Here is a 22,250-nt window from a genome sequence, read left to right on the forward strand (position 1 = left end):
ACATCCGCTGGGATGGCGGTGGAGCGGGGACCGGCGCTGTCACGTCCCTGCGGCCACGAGAACAACTCGGCTTTCTGAGATTGTCTTTTTTATTTTTATTTTTTTAAATTCTACTTGATATATTAATCCACAACCGAGCGAGGCGTTCCATCACAGATGACACAACCGTCCATTTCCTCAACTGATGCAGGAGAAAACATTCCGAACTTAAAAGCAACAGTTGGAGATTTTTGTCCTGATGGTGTCAAGTTGGCACTTGGAGTATTTCTGGACCGAAAAAAACCAACATGGAGGTGATTTTTAGCTTCTTACTGTTTGTTTTTGAAAAAAAAATTACTTTCAAACTTGACCTGCCAATACAATATCTTGACACATGTCAAATTCGTCACATTTACCCTCAAGCAAAACAGACGATTTCATTTTTTCTCTGCCTTATCTCACAATAAAAACTTTCCCTCCTTTCCTTTCCTTGACATCCATCATTAAACCTCTTGAATCTTTATTTTCCATTCAAAGCCTGTCTGAGCTCCAGAGTCAGCAACACCAGGAGCGAACTATGCATGAGTAAACAGCAGAGGGTCCCCAGACATCCATCTGTGGGCTTCTTCAGCTTCAGCATCCACAAGCGAGTCGCCGCGCGAGAGCTCGGATTCCACGATTATTCAAACCAAAAGTCTGAAATCACAGGATGACGGATGACCTCTGGCCTCTCTTCAGAAGGTTAGTGGTTGCAAAACACAAGTGAAAGAGGAGCAGCGATCCTAAATCAATATTTAGACTAAAAACCAGGCGAGCAGGGGGGTAAAACTATCCGGGTCCTTTGGAGAGTAGTGGAGTAAAGAATAAAAGGGTTTGATTCCAAATTTAAGATTAAGTGTTAAATACAATTATGAGGGCGTGGACTGGGGTGGGGGTGGGGGGTAGTATTAACTTTAGAATAAAATTCTAAAGATATTCCAGAATTGTGTGTTTATTACATGAAAACGTTTGGCTCAAGTAGTGTTTTCATTTAATGTTCAGGAAAAAGTCCAGTTTTAAGTGCGTCAAAAAACTATTAAACCTGAACGCAACAGCGTCAAAATGAAGTTTGATCCGATGGTGCGTTCAAAGACGTTAAAAACGATCAGTTTGGACTCATTGTTTATAGTAAGTCGATTCATTTATATTGACTTTGCGTCATTAATATTTCTTTTTAAATGAATAAACTGTAATACTCCGGGTTATGAGGTTATCAAAATGCCGTAAATCTTTGGAGAACAAACAAACAAGAAATGGGGGGGGGGGAAGCAACCGGACGTTGTTTTTCTCTGTTTTCCGTAACTTTCTGTCTGCTGGATCAGTTCATTATGAGTTTTTATTTTTTTTAGTTGGAAATAAGTCGATAATAAAACAACGAAGACACGAGAGAGTTTCTGTGTGACATCCTGGTGATCAGGCTGAAAACAAAGAAGAAACAAAGTTTTTTCAATATTTAATGGAGAAAAAACAATATTTAAAAACGTACAAAGACTACATAATAAGTTCTTCCTCGTACTAAATTGCCTAAATGTCATTAGATTAGCCTGTATGTGTAAATAATAATAATAATGATGATAATAATTTTAAATTATTTTCATGAACCATTTCCATGTGCATTAAAAGCAATTTTAAGTAATTATTTGTTAATTGAGCGACATGATTAAAACAAAGAACGGTTTTTCACTTTTTATAAAAAAAACAAATGTTCAAACTAGAGTACTAAGCGCGTAACGTGGGGAAGTGCGACCATTATTGCTGAGAATCATATAAAGCCTTCTTTCGGTCTATCAGCCCTATTTATGCCTATTATGTTTTTTATTTTTCCAACCTCTTTTCTTCTCATTCCCACAGATTCAAGTGAAATCGCGTCAGACGTTCATTCTGGTTTATTGTGTATTAAAAGTTGTCTTGCGTGTCAAAATAAACTGGCAGGAAACATTTCCAGCCGCCTGACATTTAGTCTGAACGTGACAAGAAAAACAAGACTTAATTGGCTTCTGTGCGCAATAAGAAACTTTTCCAAACTCTCAGCAGAGACGCGCGTTCATCCCCGCACCGAGGCTCCCACGCCCGCGCTTCCTCCTGATTGGTCCTTTTTATTTCGACGGACGGCTGCCTATTTATTTCCAGTGATTTCATTGGCTCCCGCTGCTGTCGCTCTAATGTTCCTCGGTATAATTTCTCCGGCTCCACCAGTAGCCTCAACAAACCTGTGATGAACCTGGAGCGGTCGCGACGCGCGTCCGTCGCAGCTTCATTCTCCTCAGTTGAGCTATGATCCATAAATCCTCAATGCATTTCCATTCCGGGATACATCCTTATCTTCTGTTATATTTAGGTTAGTTTCTTTTCATTTTCTTTAGATGCTTTATTTATTTTTAGTTTTAGGTGAACTTGTGCGTAATTTCGTGAGGATTGCCGATGCGCCACCGGGACTGAGTTCATTTTGGCCAGCATGCGCCGCTGGGATGTGATTTTTAACCGAAAGGCTTATGGAATATAGCCAGTTTTGTCAACGCCTGTATGCCCCCTGGTCTAGCCCCGTGAAGAAGAAAATCATTCTGTTCAGCATCATGTTTTTAATCTGGGTGTACGTGCTGTACTCCTGCCTGGGCTACTGCTACACCATGCCAAGTTTGGTGGTGGACAGTTCCCGGGGCAAGGAGGTCGGTACGACGGTGAGCAGGAGGACAGAGAGCAGCAGGACGGACCTGGTGACCAGACTGATGACCAAACCGGAGCCGTGGGAGGATATAGACAGCGACTACGACGAGCCGTCCATCAGGATCACGGCGTCCAGAGACCTGCTCAATAACGAGCTGGAGACGGAGAGGGCGGACGAGTGGGACGGGATGCGGGGCGAGCGGCACAGAGCGCCGGAGCCGAGCCCCATGTCCAGCTTCACCAACGGCTCCGGGAGCAAGAAGCTGCCGCAGGCGATCATCATCGGGGTGAAGAAAGGAGGGACCCGGGCTCTGCTGGAGTTTCTCCGCGTTCATCCCGACATCAGAGCCGTGGGAGCGGAGCCCCACTTCTTCGACCGCAACTACGAGAACGGGCTGGAGTGGTACAGGTAAATCTGGTTCTTGATTAGCTGATGATTGAACGGGTGTGGAAACAAAAAAAAAACTTGCCTGCTTGGGTTATTTTAGGTTGATTTTATTGCGCTATTATATAGATTTATTGGAACACTGTCTGAGCCAGGCGGTCCGGCTGCCATTTATCATGAATTACGCAAATACCGCGATGCCAAACATCGCCCTTATTAATAAGAGTCATTCCGGTGTTTTGTCTTTTCAGATGATTGTACAGTTTGTATTTATTAATTCAGGTGCAAGTACACAGTTACAACTCATTAAACTGATGAATCTCACCCTGATTTGCGGGAGAAATAATTAGGAGCTCTTAAAAACCCCATTAGTAATAAAATAAAATACATTAGAATAAATATCTAGTTAGTTCAGAGTTTATTCCCCAAAAAAACCGCAAAAAAACAACCGGTGGCTGTGAGTTTTGTGTCCTTTTACTTGCGCTGAATGTCAAAGATTATCCACTTTTAAATTAAAGTATTATTGTTATTTATTGTTTTTTTTTTTATATCGTGTGTTGTTGATTTAAAATATTTGACCAACGCTACATTATTGGCCTTAAAGGTTAAGCCCAACCTGTTTCTGCGACTTGTAGTGATCTCTATTGGACGCAGCGCAACACTGCAGCTTCATCAAAGACGCGTCCTCGGGCTGTTCTATCTAAATAAAATGTAGAATGAGTTGGTTTGTTAAGATTTGTCGCGTTTTTGACTTGTTCTTCCAAATTATAGATGATTTATTTGAAGCAGGTGTCGCGTTTTTGTTCAGATTTGCCTGGCTCCAGCTCTCTTGTTGCGTTTGGATGAACGCATGTCAGACAAAACTCCACTAACACGTTGTAGACACGTTGTACTGTTTTGAGTTTTAACGTGAATGAAATTGCCGAAATCTGTCGGATTCCAATCTTATAAAATGTAATTATTAATATTCATCCAAATCAATTTTGGGATTGAGAGAAACACATATTTCTCCAGTGTTCTTGTGTCGTGGAATAGTTCTTGTGTCGTGGAATCTGTAGTTGTTCTGTTTGCGAGAGGCCTTGCAGAGGATCCAGCGGCGTTTGTTTGGTTTTAACTATTCTTATGTGATTGGGGGGGGGTTTAATGAGCCCAAATTATCTAAAAATCTGCAAGACAAAGTAAGAACCCTGCACTGAACAAAACCATTTAACGTCCTCAAAGGTCGTTAAACTAACATTGTCCTTTTAGTTTACGATACAAAGTGAGTTTAGGAATTACCGAGTTTAATGAGTGTACGTGAAAGCCTCTCAACTCTATCAAAATGTAATGGAATTCGTTTTTCAAAGCGCAATGACGTAAATGTCGGATCATTTATTTATTTTCTTCACCCACAAGCAAACAGGTTTCGTTTCTAACATTAACTCCCACATTTAGTTATTGATTGGCTATTGGAAGACCACTTCAAATACCGGAATTGTTCGATTATTTCGGTTTTTTGCGCATCTTCTTTTCAAAAAGTTGTAATAATTTCGCCTGCAGTGCGCTTAATGCGCAAGTTTCAGAAGTTTTCATCTGAAGCTGAAAAATCCCAAACATTACCAAATAAAGTGATTTAATTAAACATTCTCGTTTTATTTTTTAACTTTATGTAAAGATGATTTGTCATCAATTTTCGTTATAATGAAATAAAGAAATCAACAACCAACTTCTGGCGTCATTCAAAATTAAGATGACGTCACTTGATTTGTGCAAAGTTCCATAGAAACAGATTTACAGCAGGTATTTCGGTTTGGAATGAGGGGCTGTTATTTAACCCAACTCCTGTCTACAGTATTTCTTACTCTTCTGGATGGGGAGTTGTGGAAAAGTGCTGTCTGCTAGTTTTCAGGCCATGAAATCTAATACTTTTCGAGAAGGTTTTCTGCTGGAATAAAATGAAAGCATATTGTCTGGAGCTAAATTTCATTTTAATCACATTTTCGCTTCTGCAGTTGCCAAAAAAGTAACCTCATGTGCTCGGTTTCTTTCACGCGTACCAAAGTACGGAGGGAAAATTTTGTTGAATTTTATTTTTAATTGTAAACTAAATATATTTTAGAGACCCTTCAGCAATACGCAGAAAAAAAATACAGATTTTTTTTGAGTGACGGGAGGCATTTTATGGTGCAACGGGATATCTAAACAGTTGTGTTTGTGCCACACAAACAGCATTAACTCGGTGAAATCTGTCTTAATGTCGTTTTATGGAAGAGCAACAGGAAGAAATGTTTCCCAAGTGAAACAGCTGGGGTATAAACAGGAGGGAAAAGTTGTAGTGAGTGTCTTTCTTCAGTGAGGATGCACCAAGAAATAAATTTGTACTTCATGCACTAGTGATCCAACAAAGTTTCCCATAAGGACCGGAGATAGCACAGAGAGAACCTTGGAATGTTCCATACGGAGGCAAAAAGTGCACGGCGGTGATCCGTGTTGTGGGAATGTGATCGGATTATTTATGGAGACGATCATAAAGAGGTTGTGAGCGTCTCACCTCTCCTTGTTCGTTCATTCGCACAACCTCCCAGCCGTCTGGTATTATAACCAGCTCGCACCCCTTTTCCCCCTCCAAAGGACGCACATTAAGAGCTGGAATTCCACCAAAATGCAGCTATAGAGGGAGCAGAAAAGAGAGAGAGAGAGAGGGATTTCAAAATGAATGGAGGTGGCGATAACAAGTCCCATTGTGGATTTCTGATGTACTTTGACAGTTTTTATTTGTTCCAAAGACAAACACATGATTCATGCTTTTGACCGAGGGGTCCTTGTATGAGGAGGTACACATTTTCTCAGTGAGGTCATGCATGAACTGGCTTGAAGGAACACACACACACACAAACACAGAGAAAGGGAGAGTCACAGCTCAAGTGAGTGTGTGTACATGTGTGTGTGTGTGTGTGTGTGTCGCGCCAAATGTGAACAGTATGGTTCATTATATCACATTTTCTACTTGCGTCTGTTCAGAGGTTCGGTGAAAGTTGGTCTTATCTGATAGCGAGGTAAGAAAATAAGCTTATCTCCCTCACATGCATGAACGTCAAATTGAAGGGAGTTATTTCCTGAAGAGCTTATTAACCCACAGACACTGGGGGTCACGGTCAATGTGTGCATTTAGTGAAGCAACAAGTTAAATTGTTCATGGTTTTTTTTCTCTATTATAATTTGTGGCTTCAAGGGCGATGTAGTCCGAAAGTTTTAAAGAAGAATAGGAGGCAAACAAAATGTGCACAAAGAACCAAGTACAAATCAGTTGATTGTGAAAATCCAATGCAGGAATGGAAGATTTAAATAAAAATAAAAAGTTTTTGCTGTTGTCGTTTTTTTTTTTTGGAAAGCTTACACCTCTTCAAAAAGGCAACGGTTAAAAGTGGACTCTCTCCACTCTTCGGGAGATACTTTATTTACTCCTAACTCCTTGTTGACTTCACCCTTCATTTTGCAATGTCAGTCTGTGGTGCACGTCGTTCTCTTCATATTCCATTTAGCCCTATTGCCTATGAAGGGGCTTTGATATGTAATTACCGTTCTGTGGTTTTGCTGTCGTGTCGCGGGCTCTGGTTGTAGCTCACTGTCAAGGCCCGGCACTGTCGACGCCGGTGCTCCTCCCTCGCAACAGCTCGGAACACGTTGGAGAGACTCTACTTATGTAGTTCCTGGCCATATGGGTGGTATGTGTTGCGTTAGGCTGCAGTTATATTGGTAGAATTGTCATTTTTTTGTTTTCCAGCTTCTTGCATACATAAAAAATGGCTTTTCTGGGCAGTTTTCAAGCTATAAAGTGTCCTTTCATGATTTGTTCCATCGTAATAATATGACACATATAACCAGGAGCCTACACAGGCAACTGTGAGATCTTCAGTTCCTGTATGATGTGGTTTATGATCAAAGGTTGGGCTTCAGTCGCTGTCGAGAGACTGCTGGGATTGAATCGGCGCCGTCCCTGAGCGGGATGTCTCTTTGGTCAACCTTTGTATCTAGTCTGTGATAAAAGCCCGTGAGGGTAACCAGACTCACGGTGCAGCATCTTTAAAAGCGGCTCATGGTTTCACAAGTGAAGCTTTGTTGAAAAAGGGGCTTCTTTTGTCCCGTGGAAGTCTGCGTTGTTTGAAAGGTGTTATCCCCTCAGTCAGGCTTGCAGCTCCCGGCCATTTCTGGGACGAGTTCTGGTTGGGTGCACGCCCTTTTATCTGCTCGCCACATGGTTGCTCCTGTTTCCACGTAGGTGACCCGTCCCACCCCCTGTTTCCACTGACCTCGCCCTCCTTCCGTCGTCTCAATGGTCGAAAGAGGCCAGCTGGTTCTGTAGAAACAGTCAAAGACACCAGATAATTGTTTGTCAAGAACCTCTACTGGTGATGTTTGCGTGCGCAGGAGTCCTGTGGGTATAAAATGGTGTTATTATGACTTTGACAAGCTCAGCTGTGAAGCCACAAATAATTTTCCTGTCAAGTCACAAAAGAATGAGAAACACTCAGACAGGGTACACAAATGTCACGCTGGTCTGAGTCCTCTGGGAGAGCCGGTATTGATTGGTCAGGGCTGATTGGAGGTAATGTGCAGGGATAGGTTAAGGGCCTTTGGCTGGGGTCGGTCCCACGTCTGTTTGCTGACAGAGTCTGTGTGTTGACCATCTGCAGAGCTACATAAAGCTTCTGGATCCTACAACCCCACGAGGGATTTTATAGTCTCCTGCAGAAAACAATAGCATGACTGCACAGTTTTCACGACAACGGGTTGCATAACGGCAATCGAGTTCTTTCTCTGTTTTAAGACAATCTGTGTTTTGACAGAACCAGCTAGCGTTGACGCTTTAAGTGGCCTTTCTCCGCATTGCGGTTCCAGGAGGAACAAAGATGAACTCGGGTGATTAGATACGTTGGAGCTCTCATTGTTTCCTGGTTCCTGGAACTCCACGGTTCCTCTGGGATGAGCGCTCGGCCAACCAGCCGTACAGTCGACAGCAGGTTCACATCCTCTGCTCAAATCTTCAGCAGTGGTCGCCAACATGAAAAAAAAAAGAGAAAAAAAAGATTGAAACTGTGTCTGTGTTGGCAAACATTCACCTTGAGTTCCCAAAAGAGTTGATTATTTGCTGATGGGATTTCCCCTCAGCACCTCCTAGTTCCTCCCAAAAATATCATCCTCAAATCCCTCCTGTATAGACTGTTTTCACCGTTCCCCAGCTGTGTTTCCTGCACCGGTGGCGTGTAAGAATAGCATTGCGTGTCATGCTTGGTTCGTCCAATCCCTAGCGGGGCCTGCTGCAGGCGTCGCTGACCATGAGCGGCTGTCTTCCAGAGAGGCCTTTTGCTAGGTCTCCCCAACTGCTTAAGCTGGCATGGCTCATGGAGAAAGACCAGGAGGTAGCAGGGAAGAGAAAAGGCAGCTTTCACCCCCAAATTACAAGCGGGTAATTGTGAAAGACGAAACCTGTGGAGAAGGGAGTGGCAGCGCTGCACCGTGGTGGCCTGCCACCCCCTCCCTCCACCTCCAGATAGTGTCCAGCGAGCATTACCCAGCCATGTGAAGACAATATGGCCGCCACAGACAGGAACCTCCTGCTGGAGCTGAGGATAAAGGACACAGCGCCTGACAGGAACTTGATGTCAAACATTCATTTATTCATCAGGGCAAACAAGAGGACCACAAAAAGTGTGTGATTGTTTGTGCTCATTCACTCTACAGTGTGTCTCTGCTTATGCAGCATTTGCAATTGGAAGTTAACCACTATGACATGACTTATAAATAACAGCAATTAGGAGGAAGGAAGGAAGGAAGGAAGATGGAGAAAATGGGGCACAAACGTTTCCTCTGTACGATGTGAGAATAGTTGCCTATTTAACAAGGTGATAATTTGGATGTTGTTAAACAGAACAGAACCAGACATCCTCCCTACGGAGCTAATGTTCATTCATTTCTGTTAAGTAAGCACCTTTTAGCGCCTTTAAATGATTCCCCTGGAAGCTGGAGGAAACAAACACTCCAATGTTTTAATACTCCGATGTTGTTCGTCTTAGAGTTCGACCAGAAATGGAACTCCATACTGTTCTGCAAAAGAAAATGCAGTTGAGGAGAGGGTGGAAGGAGAGGAGAAAGTGATGACAGTAAACCTGTAAAGGTGCACTTGTCCCTGGTATTAAATCCCAGAGGTAGCCATTAGGGTTCTAGAGAGAGTGCTTGCCGCTGGGAGAGAGGAGGACACACAAAGTCGGAGAGAGAGGGAGTGACTGAGGTCTCCAGAGGTTTCCATTAGCCTGGCAGTAAAAGAGCAGAGCTCATTAGAAGCCCCAAGTTGTGTCCCTGCTCCGCGGAGGCTCGACACCAGTCACTCTCTCCATTTAGATCTGCTCCCGGAGCTGCCGGGCTCGTGAGAGCTGGGAGAACACTTCAGCTCAAACCCGAGACAAGTTGGCCAAACTCTGCTCGCTTCCAATTATTTTTCCAGCACGAGTTAGTTTTTCTCTCCTTCGTTTAAGTCTTCCCGATCAGAATGCAGCCCTGGAAATGGCATAAAGACACCGGCAAACAATCAAACTGTCACTTTTTCTTTGCCTGGACTGTTTAATTAAAAGACCAAAAAAAAAGCAAGATATATAATTTAGAGAAATCGACAATTTCAATTCTGATTTTTTTCGTCTGACTTCTTTGATACTCGTCTCTTGGAATTGTGATATTGTTCATTTTGAAACAATAACACAAACTTCAACTCCATTGGCGATCAATGCAGGTATCGTGAGCGAATTGGTTTGTCATAAATTATTGCACATGTGAAAATCTGGGTCAGAATAGCGGTTTCGCGGGAAGCAAAAAGGTTTCTGGGACTTTTGTATTTCTGTGGTGAACTTGTCTAGGGGTGAAATGATGGAAAAGATAGTAGTACATAAACTTGAGTTAGCTGTTGGGCTACGTGTGGTGTCTGGAAGTGAAATGGCATTTCTCATACATTCATTTTTACACTGCCCCCCCCGGGAATATCTTTGTCTACCAGGGCAGAGTTTGAGATCATCAGTTCAAACCGAGCGACTTCTTGACAGACTTCCTGCCTGACAGTTTACAGCATTTGTCATGACACTCCCCTCCCCAAATGAAATAACGAAACCCTGATACTGAACGTCTGGCACCGATGACAGCGTTTGGCAAGAACAAGTGAAGCAGTACCTGTTGTTCACCGTAATTACCCCGTCTGCGGGGCATTAAGAGGCATCGTTGAAGACAACATCTAGGCCCAGGTCCAAAGAAAACTCAAAGACTGTCTGAGGATTTCTGCTGCCGCTCTTTGCCTCTCCTGGAATGAGCAGGTTAATTGTCGCGACTGTTGCTGTCTTTTCTCAATTTAGCTAATTACAGGTTAGCCGAGGAGGTGGCGTGACTTCAGGAATTTGTAAAACCATTAGCATGAAGCAGCTGCAGTGTGACAAATAGAGGCTAAATGATAGCTCTGCACCGGGAGAAGGTTTTCTATCCACTGAGTGACATACAGAGAGGAAATCCCCTCTTTCTGAATACACACACACACACACACACACACACACACACACACACACACACACACACACACACACACACACACACACACACACACACACACACACACACACACACACACACACACACACACTTTATACTTCATGCCTTCAGAATAGGTGTGCAGGCCGTTACGGATGACAGGCAATTCAAACAGGATGCAAAGTAGCTTGCGTGCGTGTGTGTGTGTGTGTGTGTGCGTACGTTTCTTTGTGTGCATCCAGGGAATGGGTTTGGGGGCTGGGGGGGGGGTGGCATGCATGTTCCTCTGGAGTCTGTTTCATCTTTTATTCATCTTTGCTGTAGATAGATCAAGGAGTCATGTGCTTGTGGTGCATGTCAAGTGTCAGGAAATCAGCAAGAATGGCTGACGCTGCCTGCACACCCACGCAAAAATCACCCACAAATGCTACCACACACACACACACACATACACACACAAGCCCATGCCTGAAACCTTTCATTGTTGTTTTGTGTTGTTGTATTTCTTTATTTTTTATCTATCCACGGTTCATCGGTTTAATTCGTCCAGGCTGTCAGTCAGTCTCACCTCGATGCTGACGGAGCAATGGAATGTGTAGCTAGCTCTGGGCTAACACCTTCAGCAAACACCCAGAACAAACACAATGATTAATAATGAAGATTACCAGCCCTAAAGAAACAAGGTTAACCTTTCCAAGTGTTGTGGTTTAATAGGTGTGTGAAAGTGATCTGCGGACGAGGAACTGGCGGCGGGTTTGATGTCGACTTCGCCTCCCGTCCCGCACTTCACGTCAAACAAAGAAGTGAGATAGGTGTTTCCAGAACGATGGCGTCCTTCAATTCTTTGAAAAAAAATAAAAAATACCACATTTTGAGGGGAAACCTGAAGAAAAACGTCAACACTCATTTTGTAGGTCGATGAGAGGAAAGGAGGAGGTATTCCGACCCTCCACCACTCCTTTCACCAGCTCCTCTGTTTTATTTATACCACATGGTGGGCTTCTTCGCTTCGCTGCAGGGTTATTAACACTCGGTAAATCCAGGCCGAAAAACCCTCAATGGCTCCTCAAATTCCTGCATTCTTTTCCAAAAAGTGCCAAATAGCAACGAGACTACTTAGAGACAGATTTTCTGAGTAGGAAAAATGATATTTAGATATTGAATTGAATAATTTGCGCTTGTCACGGCTCTGAGATGCTGCCCATCACAAAGCGCCCACAATGTCATAAGAGTAGAATGTCTCAGCCTCCGTTTTAAATATTTTCAGAACGCAACAGGGGAGATTCTTCAGCTGTGGCTGGGATAATATGCTGTTGAGGTGTCTGACATGTAGTCCATTACATTAAATGCGGCGGTTAGTTCTCTATTTATTTATTCTACATTACTAGTTTATGATGTTGCCTCCGAAGCCAGGATGGGTATCAGACACAAACCAGTTTGAATGCAAAGCGACCTCGAGGCCTAACTTTCCATCTATCCTCCTTTTTGTCAGTCACTCTCCCTCTCCTACACACACACACACACACGCACACAGACATACACACACAGACACACACACACTGTGTGAGATGCTATGAAAAACATGCAGCAATCTGGCGATGCTCGACTCCCTGTTTCCAGTGAAACATGATGGATGGATGAGTTGCGTCGGTCGGGTTAGCAGCTTTGTTTATAGGGAGGGTCAGTAGATTCCCAGGCCGCTCTGACATAGAGCCACTTCTTGACGGAGCTAAGGGTCTGGGAGTTTCATTTATCAACCGGATTAGGACTCCAGTGCAGCGTATGGGTGTCAGGGAGCAAGGAACATGACGGTCTTTATCAGTTTGGACATTGCACTGTTGTTCTGGAGAAGCTTAAAACAGTGGCTGCTTCAATATACTTTGACCTTAAAGCCTCCAGTCCAGTCATTACCCATCATCCCTCATCTTCTGACCCCCTTCCTCCTTTTTCTTGCTAGAATAAAATTTCCATTAAAGTATTATTATGATTAATCTTTGCTTTAATGGTCAGAGTTTGAAACTAATGTTTAACAAAAGTTCAGCATCTAAAACCTTACAGTTGACCTTACAGTCATTGCTTGATTTATACTGTGTAGGATGTTCCACGTGTGATGATTCTCTCTAACCAATCAGAGGTCTTCAGTGTTTCACCTGACCTTTTAAATTCCCTTCACAGCATTCCTGGGGTATAAAAAAAAAGTAATACCAGGTGGCTGGTACTTTATACCTAATGGAAAAACAAAAAAAGGTGAGTAGCGTCAAGTTGAGTCAAGCCCAGAGTGGAAATGTGACTTAAATGTTAGCCTTTCTGAGTAAATTAGGACCTGGCTTACAACGGGATCACGAGAAAGCACAGAGGTTTTGTACCTGGAAATTATTGCAACAAATACCCCGAGCCAGAAAGTCATGCAGTGGATTACTGCCCATAAGATTACTGGTGAGGTAGTAGGAACGTTTTAGTCAAGAATCAGATATAGTAGAAATTAATTTGACATGAATAGGCCTTTTTGACATCACTCCCCAGTCATCTGCGTCAGAAATTTAGCTTTCGGTTCTCCTCTTAGAGCTACATAATAAAGACTACCCAATGAAAGGCCCCACCGTCCAGGTCTGAGAATGTGACACAACGTTAGCCTGAATTATTAATCCTTTTTGCAGACGGATGATTCGGAGGGGCATCCACTCAGCCACCTTCCTTCGTTTCCAGTGACACCATTATTCAATGAAGCCTGTTAATTCGAAACCTCAGGCTTGGGAGGAGCGCTGGCGGTTCTCTCTGATCTGGTCGATGAGGATGATGAACTTAGAACTCATGAACCAAGGGCTCATTAAATGGATGAGTCCTGGTGTCGAGTTCCATGCAGGTGTGAAAATATGAAGGCTTACACAACCGAAGGTGCAAAGGCGTGCATACTTTGTCGTACCCCAACCAGACACATATAGGATACGTAATCGCTCGTGCCTGCAAGATCTCAGCTGTGAGCAGGGATCCCTGGTGTTTTTCAGTCAGGAAACGGATTGTCAGAAGCCTCTAAGTGGCTGCATACTAACACCTGGGCTGAGTACCTCCAAGGAGAGACCAGATGAACATGTGACGGCAGCCGTCGCTCTTCTCTTTGCATTTGAGTGGCCGTGGCCGACCGTGCCATAAACCATCCTCTCTCTCTCTTCTTTTAATTTACAACCGAAGCCATGCTCTGTGGTGAAATATAATGTCAGACTCCAGAAACACTGGGGAGTATTTCAAAATGTCCGGGTTCTGTAAGCGCTTAAATGCTGCCTTGAGAATATTCAGCGAGCCCACCCCCCCCTGGTTGCAGCCATAGTGTCTGTGTGTCTTTATACTGTATGTCTTAGATAAACATGTTGCTCACTTCAGTTCCATTTCAGAGCATGCAGGCATCTACTGTTTTTTATTAAAGGGAGTGATGGTTGTGAAAACGGTTATTAATGACCACTTAACTTACTGGTGACTCATCCATGAATTCTTGCAGTGAACCATCTAAATCTCCCAGTATCATCATCATCTTTTCCATCGTTTTTCAAAACTAAGAAAGGGATTTCTACAGCACATTCAAGTATTGTCCCTCAAGATAAATGCGTTTTATTTGAATTTGCACGCTACACTCAAACGCTTGTAGTCCGCAGGCTCACCGTGAACGAGTGAGTGGTACTCGAGATCCTTATCGTCCAATGAGAAATAAAGATGTTTCTTTGTATTTTCTGGAAACGCTTGTACATCACCCACGTTGGGTGCACGTGAAGTGCTTGGGCAAGTGGCCCTTGGAAAAGAAAGGGAGTCTTTCAGCGCTCCTTCCCTCATTTCCTCCCTTTCCTTCTTCCCACTTGTGAAGTGTCACTTTGCTGTTGGACCCCAAGACCTGGTCGTCGGGGACCGAGGGAAACTTGAGGATCAATGGAAAAAGGGACTGGGTGAAGAGTGGAGACTGTGAACTGGTTCAACATCGAGAGAAAGTCCAAGTCTGTCTGATTTGCGTTTGATTCTCTTATCTTGGTTAATTCAGCCTCTGCTTGGAGCCTGTTCAGTGCAGGTTGTTGTTTTACATGGTGTTACCTCCCAGGGGGAGATTAACACTCACTCCAGGGCGTTAAGCCATAGAAACCAGACATCTTTAGATTCAAATGCCCATAAGAGTAAAGACTCTCTTTGCTTGTGGATACAAAATACACCCATTTGTCTGTATTTAAATAAACAAACCCTAATTTGAGATTCAAATCCTTTCAACTCCAGACATGAGAGACAATTGAGAACCTCTTGTATCAAAGGGAAAATTGACAAACAGCACTCCCAATAGCTTTTTTCCTTTTGTCTACAGGCAAACTAGTCATTTTGTCAGGGATGCTGCGACAGACGTCTCGGTGACAGCCAGTTATCATCAAATCAGACATGACAAGAGGGAGGCAGGAGCATCATCCAGAAATAACCATTTTCCTGCCTGCTGTTTATCTCCGCTGGGATGAGGGTTCTTTAAAACAGAGGCCAAAGGGCCAGTCCGCCGGCCCCCGTTTGATGCTGTCATGTGACAAGGGCTTCTGCTTTGTGTCTTATCGCTGTTTTTGGCACGTCTTCTAACTTGGAAATATATTCAATGGACAAAGATGAGAGAGGCGTTGATGGGGGGGAAGAAATATATCACGTAAAAGTCAAAAAAGCAAGGAAAAAAATGTTGCTTTCGGGCTTTCGATGCCAAGTAGGTCAATCACAGCTTGTTTTAAACGTTACTGACTTCCATATTGGATAGTCTATGGAGTCCATGGTATCTAAGGGGGAGGGGGTGATGTTTGCAGGGCAATCTTGGCACACTTAAGAGCTCTCCAACGACTTCTCCCACTCGAGGTAAAGATGGACGGAGAAGTGCTCCACTCGGCATCCCCTCCCTCACTCCTTCTCTTCTACCCTGCCCCCCGCCCTCTTGCCCTGACCACTGCCCTGCTCACCCCTCTGCTCAAGGACAATGGATGACTTTCAAAGAAAAGCAGGAATAAAGACGAGCCACTGTGTCACAGAATTGCCTGTTTGCTGAGGGAATCTTTGAAAGCAGCACCTCATAAATCAAAAAAGAGCATAATAGGCATTGTTTCTCCAAGAGCTACTTGTCCCACTAAAATTCCCCTCCTCTGTTCCCCTTTCTATCCTTCTCTTTAGCAAAGAGTGGGCAAAGTCAGAGGTGGAGATTTTTTATTGGGCAGGGGGGTTCTCTTCTTGTGGATTTGGCACTTTCTTTCTCCCTCACTATCCAACCATCTCCTTGTTTTACGCTCCTCCGACCCCCAACACTTGATTTAAAAAAAAAAAAAAAAAGAAGGATTCCCTGAGCTCGGATCAGCATAATCTATTACCGTGCACATTGTAACTCAGGCCTCCTCTCTATCTGCATGCTGCATTGTCATTTCAAAATCGGATTAGATCGGAAGCCATTTGCGTCTGTTGTGTCGACTCCGGACTCTTTTTTTTTGTACGTTAGCCCAAGGAATGACAACAAGCTCGCAGGCAGTTGTCGCTATTTTGCATCGAGAAAAAAGACAAACAGCGAATCGTTGAAGTCAAGCATGCATGGTTTGTATTCTTTGCCGACATCAAAGAGGTGCTGTATATACATTTTTACGTTGCGTCAGAGAACAAATGTGCATGTGCTGATAATGTGACATTTGCATATCTCCGGTTATTTTTTGCTGGAGGAAAGATCCGACATGCTCTTGCATAAAAACCACATGCTCTATCTGCTTGGTTTTCAACACCTTATTAATGAGCTCAGGCCCAGACTCCATTCAAGCCGCTAATGTGTCAGCAATCAAGACGATATTATCATAATTAGATCACTGGCAGTGCATTAGGATTACACAAATCTGCCAACACCATTTCAATGAGGTATTTTATTGGTTACCTGACATTACCCTGCAAAAATGTCTTTTCCCTACAATTTCCTCATTCTTACATATAGATGTGTGCACTGATGGAGAGCCAATGTTACATGAATTAGCAATGAAGTAGATGGACATGAACTAGATTCCAGCTTTTAGAGTGTAGGAACAGCCGAAGCTCTGGGGATGAATCGACTCTTAGAGACTTCTAAGGAAACAGTTGGACTGACATTGTAGTTTTGACATCTTTTACCCTTTTTGTTGTGTAAATACTTATTGTATAGGATTATGCACATTTGAATGGGATCAGCTACAATAATACTGCATGCACAGTGGCGTTCCTGTACTCCAGCCTTAACAATAAAGGTGAGGTCTAATGCAAAACAGGCTAACAGGAGTCTTATCTAAGAGAGCGTGTTCACCCTGATAGAACAATCCTTATCTCGCCTTTTCCTTTTCCTTCTTTGAGTGCTTTAAACTATTGTTTGCTGGTTTTGGTTATCGTATTGGAACGCTCACAATCACATTATTTGCCATTACTGTAACAAAGTAGAATAAATGGTTGCAGCCCGTGACATTCAGGCCAGTCATCCCATCAAGCCAACACCACAAACGCATATATTCGGGCGTAACACAGGCAATGAAAGGAAAGTGATCCAAGTCCCGATGTCAGTCAAACCGCTCTTATCGCCTCCATCATAATCTAGATTCTGAGGTCGGCCACCGAGTCTGAAACCAAATGCTGAGAAAGCAAAGTGGATTCACTTTTCCTTCAAGACCAGTTCTCAAGTAGCTCTTGATTATATGTCTGTATGTAACGTAGCTGCGCGGCAAAAAAACCCAAACCCACTCCCGTCAAAAACAGATTCACTTTCTGAAACAATCTTTCAGCATTGTGGCGTGGTTTCTTTTTCATTTATTTAATTTTTCTTGTGGGTGGGAAGAAGGGTGGGGCATCATGGTATGACTATGTCTATGTGAGATGAGCTGTGTGCCCCCCCCCCTTTCTGATGGTATAAAGATAGAGAATTACTTTTGATTAAGCCTGACCACTTTGGAACATCACACCCAGCAGAGAGGATTAAGAAAAGGGCAGACACACCTGCTAATAGAATCCACACATGAACTAATTTATGAAAACTGCATCATAAGTCTAATCAGAATTATTCTGGGGTAACTTAGAAGCTGCTAAACAAAGAGGTTTGGTTGAAGAGTCTTAGCCATTATGGGAAAACCCAGCTCCAAATCCGTAATACGGTTAAATTCAGGGTCAGTTGTGTTTAGAAAATCCCGTAAATGTTTCCCTGTGCTTGATTATGCAGTAAATAAGAGTTCTCTGTTTTCTGTCAGTAGTGAAATATCTTATGAGTGAGTGAGCATGTTGATGTTGGAGAGCTGCCTACACTAATAGGTTTTCGAGCACTATAATAAGGCTAAGCAGGCTCAGTGAGTAATTGATTACAGAACGGAGTTCACTCCATCAACTTGATTGCATTATGTAAGTCTTTGCTGCACCTTACCCTCCTGCTGCACCTTACCCTCCTTCTAACCTCATTTTTTTGTGCATGTTATTTTTTTTTTCTGCAGGGACTTGATGCCTAGGACCCTAGAGGGCCAGATCACCATGGAGAAAACCCCCAGCTACTTCGTGACCAGAGAGGCTCCGGCAAGGATCTCCGCCATGTCCAGGGACACCAAGCTGATCATAGTCGTGAGGGACCCGGTCACCAGGGCTATCTCAGATTACACACAGACACTGTCTAAGAAGCCTGACATTCCCTCTTTCGAGAGCCTCACCTTCAAAAACAGGACTACAGGGCTGATTGACACCTCGTGGAGCGCCATCCAGATCGGCATCTACGCCAAGCACCTGGACAACTGGCTGCAGTACTTCCCCATGGGCCAGATCCTGTTCGTGAGCGGCGAGCGCCTCATCAGCGATCCGGCTGGAGAGCTGGGTCGGGTGCAGGACTTTCTGGGCCTTAAGAGGATCATCACAGACAAACACTTTTACTTAAACCAAACTAAGGGTTTCCCGTGCCTCAAGAAGGCAGAGGGCAGCAGCAAACCTCACTGCCTGGGTAAAACCAAAGGGCGGACCCATCCGAACATTGACCCCGAGGTGGTGCAGAGGCTACGGGACTTCTACAGGCCCTTCAACATGAAGTTCTACCAGATGACGGGACAAAACTTTGGTTGGGATTGATGTGAAAATCACGAGAGACAATTCTTTTTTTTGTTTAATTTGGTGAGAGGTTGTTGTTGTTGTTTTTTCTGTGTAATTCAAATGGCAAGACTTGGAGATATTGCTATATATATGTAAAATGTACAGAAATCTATTTTATAATAATTTATTTTTATTTCTAAGCAATTAATTCACTTAGCTGCCTGTGGTGGCGGGGTTTGGGTTGAGGTCAGCGTCAAGTGAGAGAGAGAGAGTGTAGATGTGGTTCAGGGAAGAGAGGAGTGTTAATTATCACAGCCCTTTTGGCGCTGGACTAATTACCCTCAGTGTGTGCGTTGGTTTGGACGGGGTGAGAGGGTGGTCACGTGAGGATGGAGACGACTGTAGCCTACGTTTGATGGAATAGGGACCGTTACCCGGCGCCGTCATGGCAGCTGTCACTGAGCGAGAACTGTTACACTGTCTAACCATACTTATCAGTAACATCTGGCCTTGTTGTTTTTAACATTCCTCGTCTTTAATTTTGAATTATCTCGCTTCGCCAGCATATTTCTGTGAACTCACTGGACTCATTCAGTGTTCCATAATGCAGATAATCAGCGCTAACCTGAACTAGAAATTAGGGTGGAAAACGTAAAAAGCACCGAATTACGGGTACAGATTGCACATATTTCTCTTTTATATGTGGATGATACCTTTTCCTTCGTCTTTTTCAACTCACTTCCAGTTATGTTTTCAACAATCCAATTTTCTTGCGATGGCATTGGACATTGCCGATCACATGTTGCTTCCCATTCACTAGCAGGTAGATCAATAGGTCTTATTGATCCTCATTGTACCACATATGCTCAGAGGGTCCAGTTGCCCTTTCATTCACGATGCACCCGCTGCCTATTCTAATGAATGGCCCATCCATCAAATGCTAAATCCTCTCCAGGACCACATACAGGCCCATGTTAACATTATGCTAATTGGGTAAAGGTAACTAGCAGATCGATCGAGCCGCTCCCCATTAGAAGCGGAGTTGGCTGAGAGCCAGCCTCTCGGCCCCTATCGGATCAGTTCAAAGGTCACGCAAAGTCGCAATCAAATTTTCTTGTAAAAGTTAAGCTTTTGGTTTGTTGAGGAGAGCGGCACCATGGGTCGCGATTAGCGTGTGCCTTTTTTTTAAATTTATTTTTTAATTTTGACGGGAAGATGAAATATCTTTGTGTGCGGCAGCAGAGGTGTATCTGCCTGAAATGAGGCGTTAAAGATAGCCAAGATTGCGAACAAGAAACCCGTCTTCAAGCGCTTCTTCAAACAGAAATCCAAAAGATCTTAGACATTCTTAGCTCCCAGACTAACAACGATCAAAGAAGGAGGAAAGGTTTTTTTTTTTTTTTTTTGTGAAGCACTCTCAGCACAGCAAGAATTGCCTCAGGCGGAGTTCCGCGTTTAACCTCTCTGGAGTCGTCGAGAAAAACCTCATGTGCCATCGTCCATGGCCTATATACTTTATGCCTTATCCACTCTCCTCATCCTCGCTAGTCTCATCTCTCCACACCAGATCTCAGCTCTCTACTTGTTGCCAAAAAAGCCTTTGGGTTGATATCATGTTTCACACAGCTTGAGTCACTATCTCTGCTTTCTTTTGTTTTTTTTGTTGTTCTCTCTCTCTCTCTTTCTACTTGAATTCTTGATATGCAAGAGGGTGAAGTAGTTATCATTCTTTGATGCGTGGCACCGTCTCGTTGCAGCGGGTGGTGCGCTATATATAATAAGGGCGCAGGGAGGTGGTCGTGCTTCGCCGCGTTATGCTATGCATACTCATGGGGTGGCCATTCTGAAAATGCAGGGATTATCAGAAGGGATTATTTCCATCCAGAGGAGGGGCCCGAACTGAATGTACACAACCTGTCCTCGTGCGAAAGTCCCTCCAAGTCGGTCTTTTAAGGTCTCATTGTCAAGTTTGAGTTTGAAGTTTGAATTGATTGTTCCAGGATTTTTCTGAAGTTAAGGAAATATTGTGCCTCTATAATTATCCAATCCAAACACAGCTCGCCTGCCTCCATCGCCATTCAGAGACTTTCCTATTGGTCAGTTGAAGCCAGTCGTTCGGGGAGATGGAGGCTTGTTAAACTGGATTTTTTTTTTTATAGCGCTGTCCTTTTTTATTTCTGATATCTCTCCCTGATGCTCTGAGTGAAAATCGAGTGGGAAAGCCTCCAACAACCCCCCCGTGCTCTCACCTTAGTGCAATGTTTGATTATTAAAAAGCATTTATGATGACCTCTCAAAGCAAGCTGTCACATTCTGAAAGGAAAGTCTGACATTTTCCCTGTAATTGATGGAGTACTGCATTTGAATTTTGGGAAGGAGTATCTGAAAATAAAACCAACTGGCACCCATGGATTCACATCATGCTGCTGCGTCGGTTATGGTTGAGTTTTATTCAACCTGTTTCGAGATCTAAAGATGTTAGAAATGTTTGTCTTACCCACATATAATATGTATTTAGACTAGAAAATCTGTATGTACAAAAATGAAAAAGATGTGTAAATCAAGTATTTTGTGATATGTACATCAAAGAGTTAATTTTACACGATTGAAAAAGAAAAAAAACGGAACAGATGTTTCTAGCCGATTAAAGAGCGAACATTCGTAATATTTCTTTGTATGAAGAAATAAATAAAAAAAAGTATATATTTTACCAAATTTCTGCTTGTACCAGACCTTCATTTCCTCGCTTTCCTCCAAGATTTATTTTAAAAGAAAATATATCCTGAAAAATAAGCTTTTTTTTTAATCAATGAACTCTTTAAAAGGTGCCAATCAAGTTAAATTTAATCAGAGAATAATCTACAAAAGCTGCAACGTTGAGGTATTAACTGTAGTTTAATTAGGTTTAATGGAAAAAAATCCATTCATAAACTGGGATTCACTCTGAAATCCATGTTTGTCAAACTTATTTACCTCCATGCAGGCATAAAAAAAATTTTTAAACCCACTGCTGGTAGTGAACATGATGTAAATTAAAACAGTATAAATGCCACTTCAGCTCAGATTAGATGGAGGTTATGACTGCTATTCTGGCACCGCACTGCTTCTTCCTGTGCCATCGCTGACATCATCACACGGGTGCACTTTGACCCGGAAGTGTCCGTATTGAACCAGGTTGGTGCTGGGATGACTCTCCCAAGCTTCCCTAAAGGTAAGCTGCTAAGTACTGGTGCTAAGTTTCATGCTTTCAGTTGTCTTGTTGGCTCTTACTGGTGTTAGATGTGATGGGTTTGTTGGTGTACAAACACAATCTGATTACAATTTTATTTGCATATCATGAAAAATGCATGCCGTTATTTAAGTGTTGATTATTGAAATGAAAAAAATGAGCATTTTTTAATCATTTTGCTGTGGTTGTTATGTGACACAACATCCTACATACAGTTACAATAATCTTGAAGCATTGTCAGCATCAGTTGTTTGACACTCAGAAATTATTACATAATGGGATTGAATCTGAGTCTGCCACATTCGGTTCGTCTCGCGTCTCTTTTTCTGCCACTTTTGGTTCAAACGTGGGTGAGATCAGTTT

General features: G+C 43.1%; 1 protein-coding gene across 1 annotated transcript; it reads left to right on the plus strand.

The window, feature by feature from the left end:
- The first annotated feature begins 1,811 nt into the window (after window positions 1-1,811).
- On the plus strand, window positions 1,812-21,369 carry hs3st3b1b (heparan sulfate (glucosamine) 3-O-sulfotransferase 3B1b). The gene is made up of 2 exons (XM_068306151.1): window positions 1,812-3,091; window positions 18,079-21,369. Exons 1-2 carry the CDS (start codon window positions 2,511-2,513, stop codon window positions 18,695-18,697), a joined length of 1,200 nt encoding a protein of 399 aa, XP_068162252.1. The 5' UTR covers window positions 1,812-2,510; the 3' UTR covers window positions 18,698-21,369.
- Window positions 21,370-22,250: the final 881 nt, after the last annotated feature.

Source organism: Antennarius striatus, chromosome 21, assembly GCF_040054535.1.
Source record: "Antennarius striatus isolate MH-2024 chromosome 21, ASM4005453v1, whole genome shotgun sequence".
NCBI classification, from domain to species: domain Eukaryota; kingdom Metazoa; phylum Chordata; class Actinopteri; order Lophiiformes; family Antennariidae; genus Antennarius; species Antennarius striatus.

Excerpts from the sequence above, each read along its gene's own strand:
- hs3st3b1b (XM_068306151.1), top strand. The coding sequence starts at position 2,511 with ATGGAATATAGCCAGTTTTGTCAACGCCTGTATGCCCCCTGGTCTAGC. Across the intron at positions 3,092-18,078 it reads AACGGGCTGGAGTGGTACAG|GGACTTGATGCCTAGGACCC; the intron begins GTAAATCTGGTT and ends TTTTTTCTGCAG.